Source organism: Cicer arietinum, chromosome 3 (genome assembly GCF_000331145.2).
Source record: "Cicer arietinum cultivar CDC Frontier isolate Library 1 chromosome 3, Cicar.CDCFrontier_v2.0, whole genome shotgun sequence".
Classification (NCBI taxonomy): Eukaryota; Viridiplantae; Streptophyta; class Magnoliopsida; order Fabales; family Fabaceae; genus Cicer; species Cicer arietinum.
Genome location: NC_021162.2, coordinates 76,481,760 through 76,486,980, shown reverse-complemented (window position 1 = coordinate 76,486,980; position 5,221 = coordinate 76,481,760). Strand labels below are relative to the sequence as shown.

At 34.5% G+C, this 5,221-nt stretch overlaps 2 protein-coding genes across 2 annotated transcripts; both read right to left on the bottom strand.

The window, feature by feature from the left end:
- Positions 1-1,463, bottom strand: LOC101499472 (protein CURVATURE THYLAKOID 1B, chloroplastic-like). Its single transcript, XM_004494817.4, has 6 exons — positions 987-1,463; positions 768-916; positions 614-700; positions 462-524; positions 345-382; positions 1-265 (listed from the first exon to the last, which is right to left on the bottom strand). Exons 1-6 carry the CDS (start codon positions 1,159-1,161, stop codon positions 208-210), a joined length of 570 nt encoding a protein of 189 aa, XP_004494874.1. The 5' UTR covers positions 1,162-1,463; the 3' UTR covers positions 1-207.
- Positions 1,464-3,320: 1,857 nt separating this feature from the next.
- On the bottom strand, positions 3,321-4,468 carry LOC101499150 (NDR1/HIN1-like protein 12). The gene has a single exon (XM_004494816.4). It carries the CDS (start codon positions 4,224-4,226, stop codon positions 3,546-3,548), a length of 681 nt encoding a protein of 226 aa, XP_004494873.1. The 5' UTR covers positions 4,227-4,468; the 3' UTR covers positions 3,321-3,545.
- Between the last annotated feature and the right edge of the window lie 753 nt (positions 4,469-5,221).

The following is a 5,221-nucleotide window of genomic DNA, read 5'->3' as shown; positions in this document are numbered from 1 at the left end:
TGATAGCTGTAGAAATGGCATTTAATTGAAATGGATTATTAAATTAAAATATATAGTAATAATAAAGTAGTTACATTTATTTTGTGGCTAGATTACATTATATGGTCAGAAAGTGAAGATTTTATAGTGAGGCAAATGAAGCACGATTACATCTTCAATTGAATGGTGCAACTGCAAGATAGAGATACCTCCAATTTCCCCACTCTTTTAGCTGCTCCCAGTAATCTCTTTATACGTTTCTTTTATTTTTCGTATCAAAGCTTCCCTGCAATAAAATTGTGGAATGAATGAATTCTATTAAAGAAAATAATTATAGATAGTATATTATTGAAGAGAAATTGTACCTCTCTGGCTTGAAAAGTAGGTTCTTGTATGCAAACCACTGCAAAGAAGATATATATAAATATGTTAATAGTGATAGTTAAAAAAAGTAAAGATGAATTGAAATGGAGTTACCCTACCCCAGTGTAGCCAATGCCTACTACTTCAAGAACCCCTGGAACTAAAGGAAGCCTATCAATTGCCTGTTGTTATGTACAAACAATTCTATATTAGTATTAGAAAGTGAGTCACTATGATATGCAAATTTGATATACATAATTTAATAACATACTGAGATCAACCCTGCTGACCCCCATAATGCAACACCACCAGCTACAGCTACTGCACTCACTGCATATTTGTCTTCAACTTTGTCCCACTATGTATACATCAACATTAGCAACACATCACATATACACTATAACTTCTAATTTAATGTTTCTTACAGCTTGTTGAATTGTCTTTATTAATTCTGGTGCAGAATCACTGAGGTCACTTGTGGCAACCTCTTCAACTGCTGTTATGCCTGTCTCTGCCTCTGCCTCTGTTGTCGCACTTGAAGCCATTGACATAACATTCCGACCAATCTTGCGACCTGAACTCACAAATTCAATTATATGTGTTCTCTCCTGGATATAAATATATAACAACAAAATATGACTTACAGAAAGCAGTGGTCTTCCATGGACGAGTGTGAGAGTGAACAGGTGGAGGTGGAAGAGTTGGAAGGCTAACACATTGTGGAGATAAAGCTGGTGATTGTCTGCAGGGATGCTTGCCATCAATAAGTGTGGATGAAGAGGATATAGAGAAAGTGGAAGATGAGGTTGAGGAAGACATTGCTAATTACTGATTATTAGTGTGAGGAGAGGAGAGAATATAGATTAGATATTTTCTTGGCTTGTTAATGTTTCAAGTGCTGAGCCACTCATTTCTTTTTTTCATCCGGATAGACTCTTGCTGACTTGGCTACAAGATAGGCCTTTTATGGTGTTTCATTGGATAGGAACTTCCTGGTTCACCTTTTTCAAATTATATTTCAAATTTACCTTCCAAATTCTGCAGGGGGATGCAACTCATGCAATGCAACACTGTCTTTTCTTATATCCACTTTGTTGTCACTGCTTTCTACTATAGGAGCAACAACTGATACATTAATTGCAGTTCAATCTTAGAAACAATTTAATTATTTCAAAACATAAAAGTTACGAGAAGAGATATTTAATGAAAGGGCTTAATAAGCACATTTATAACCAATTTTTATTTGTTTTTGTAAATGAATTCGCACACAATTGCGAGGTCTTTGGTTTATCTGCGACTTGTATCCAACTTAATAATATTTCTCAGTTGAACTATACTTTATGGTTAAAACCAAAATATTTTAATTAGCCACTAAATCATTTTAGTTATGATTTTTGCTGTGACGCTTAATTATCAAATATGATTGGAAGACAATTTAAATATTTTTACATTATGAATGTGAATGAGCCATTGTTCCACTATAAAAAACAACTGACAAATGACCCGTGATTTGCACGAGTCACGCTAGCAATATTATCATTTTAGTATAATAATAATTGTAGATTACTCGGCCATATTTGTTGGATTAATAATGGACTAACATTTTTATTGTTCGTGTTATATCTCTTTGGGGAAATGAAATTGTTTGAGGTAACAAAATATATGTTATTATGGTAGTTTAATATAATTAAGACAGTTGGTAGCTTGATTTTAACTTTCACACAACACAAATTCAAAATGCAAAAAACATTATCGAAAATATGGCCTCTATTCATGGTATCTCTATCCATGGTTTTTTAGTGCTCTTGGTAGTAAATTAATAGTAATTGTTAATCCATTCCTCAATGTTTAATCATAAATGCAAAAAACATTATTGAAATCACGCTTTCATGCCTACATTAATTCATTAGAAGCCCAATATGATCGCTAACTCAAGTTTTTTTCCATGATTTTGTACATTTTCAAAACTTTATTTTCAGCAATCATTCATTCAGCTGGGTTGATTGTTTTTCTAAGCATTTCTCCATAAACTGACCACATTGTCTATAATTCTATTTTTAATTTAAAAAAAAAAAAAAAAAAAAGTCATTCATACAAGTTTTTGACTCAACTCATAAAATTCAAAAATTTGCTCAAATAACTAAGTAATGGACCAAAATCAACTAAGATATCTAACCATATCCTCCTATGTCCTTATTTTAAGGGAGTGAGTGCACATGTTTTAATTAGTCAGCTGATTCCATGGTCAACCTCTATCTTCATATATTCTTTCGGACACATCCTTCAACTTTATCTAAAATTTGACCAGCTAGCTCTATACTGTTTCTTTTCTTTCTTTTTTTGTTTTGTTCAATGTATACTATCTCTTTTCTAAATATAAAGTAATCAAGATGAAATGGACCCATTAAGATCCAACAACATTTTTAAGCCCATCTAAACTTAGAAGCTGCATAACTAAATGATGTTTTCTCAAACTAATGTTGTAGGTTTATAATTAAAAAAGCTAAACATCTATTCTAGAGCGTAACTTTGACTCCATTTATTTGCATGTTTGATGTGTCATCCCTGAAATGAAATAAGTTTGATTTGTTACATCTAAAGTGATTCCATTCCCTTATTAACTTTACTTTACTATTCGTCACTCGGGTTCTTCATACCAATGAATGACTCAAAATCATCCAGTAACATAACAAAGGCAGAAAGAACACGATACCTTGAGCACTACCTACATTCTCAGAATCAAACTCCAATATATTGCAGATGCGATGCCCACCCTTTATTGAATTTGAGACTCTCATAATTTGTGGACCCGTTCCAATTTTCGAAGCACCGCTTGTCACTTATTGCTTCTTAATTAGTATGACCAAACCACGTTTAAGCAGCTTCAAGAATTTCAATGTAGTACCAATTCACACAAATGGTAATCAAAGTCAACAAGAAATCAGCTCAAAACAATTAAAAGAAAAAATTCCACGCCGTAACATAATTAGAAATTCTTCCAAACTCTACCTTCTCTAACACATGCACTGAATTCATAAACATCCTAACCCCATAATAAAATAAAAAAATGAAAGTATGACACATATAGTAATTTGTTGTATAAAAGAAAGACGAGTGGAGTAATTAGTAAGTAACATTTATTATTACACTTGAAATATTGAATCCGTAAACAGAAAAGAAAGCAGGTAGTAGCTTAAGATTGTTCAAATGTCGAAGTCGCAGGGTGGAGTACCAAGCAGAGGAACCTGACCAACAAAACCTTTCTTCAAACCAATCAATACATCGCACTTACCATAGAAACCATAATGTGCTGTTTTTATAGCACCAGCTTTCCATCTCAACCTTCCAAGAAAAACCAGTTTCATACCCACCACCCCATAAGCCTCATCCACCATCAACCCATTCGAAACTTCCACCGACACCGGAACCGCCGTACCTCCGATCACCGGTGACAACGATACCTGACTATGCTTCTCAAGAAACAACGGTGGCAGCATAACCTGCGGTGTTATGGCTTGGTTTTTGTAAGACACGAAAGCAGAGAATCTGTCATAGTAAACAGAGACACGTTTGTTTGGGTTTTTTATGAGCACGTTGAACTGCAACGTGGCTGAAAGGAGCGGTGGGGAGGTTGTGTTGAAGCCGTAGATGGCGGCGCCGACAACCGTGAAGTGGGGTTTGTGTGGACGGTAGACAAGCCAGAGGACTAATAGAGTGATGCCAACTAGTAAGAGAAAGATGGTGATGAATGTGCAGAATGCACGTTTTGAAGAACTTGTGCCGTAGGGAGAAGAAGATGAAGCACTGGCTTTGTTCATTTGTAGTTTATCAGGTGGGAGATGGTGAATTTGTTTTTGATTTTGAGAGCTTTGGTTTTCTTCCATGGATGAGGAGATGTTGATCTCTAGTTAAAGAGAGTGGGAATATGTTTTTAGTTTGATAGTGACACAAAAAATAAAATGAATAAGACCTCAATGGACCATATAAAAGTTATAAAGGACCCCCCAAGTTTCTCATTTTTATTTTGTTATGTTATTATGAGTGATCACTCCTTTGTAGGCAATGGGTTTTGCTTTCTTTCATTTTTATATATCAGAACTTACTTTCTCTGTTTCCCCCTCTTATTCCACCTTCTTTTTACACTAACTTTGACAGTCCAGAATTTTATTCAAAAGATAAACAGTCTAATAAAAAATTTATTGTAATTAAGATTTGAACTCAAAATCTTATCTTCTAAATGGTTAATCTTTAACTAAAAATCTATTAACCATTTCAGCCAGTCACTTAATTACGAATACTAAAATTTTGAAGCTAGCTTTCACTCTTTTAGTATTGTACTAAAGCAAACAGCTCACCGTCCGCTGCTAATACGGTTTATGCTTTAAAAACACAGAATATTTTATTTTTTTTCTTTTTCTTTAAGTGCATGGAGCAGGTAGTGGTGCTTTTTTATTTTGCTTTGGTCGAAAATAAATGAAACACCAAAAGAAAACAAAAGTGGAGGAGATGGGACAATGGAAAGAAAAGCCAAAGAAGGACACGTGGCTCAGTTTGAGTCTTTTTACCGACATATAGATAACTTACAGACTTATAAAATGAACACTTTCTGCATGCAATGAAAGGTAGATGTGTTCACAAGTGATTATGTGTTCTTACTTCAGTTTTACACATGTTTAGTTCTGTTTGGACCATGCTTTCGTCAGATCCCACAAATGCTGAGTCCCACAACTAGTATACACACCTCACATACAAGGTTTACTGTGCAAGAATGTGCAAAGGGAACAGGGAATTCTCTACGGGCCAAATGGAATTTAGGCAACACTTTGATTGAGAAAGACGAATAGAGGGGGGAAAAATGTAGTGCATGAACATTCAGCAG

Coding starts and splice junctions, on each gene's coding strand:
- LOC101499150 (XM_004494816.4), bottom strand. CDS start 4,226: ATGGAAGAAAACCAAAGCTCTCAAAATCAAAAACAAATTCACCATCTC.
- LOC101499472 (XM_004494817.4), bottom strand. CDS start 1,161: ATGTCTTCCTCAACCTCATCTTCCACTTTCTCTATATCCTCTTCATCC. Junction 917..986: donor ATGGAAGACCACTGCTTTCT/GTAAGTCATATT, acceptor TTGTGAGTTCAG/GTCGCAAGATTGGTCGGAAT. Junction 525..613: donor GGTCAGCAGGGTTGATCTCA/GTATGTTATTAA, acceptor ACATAACAACAG/GCAATTGATAGGCTTCCTTT.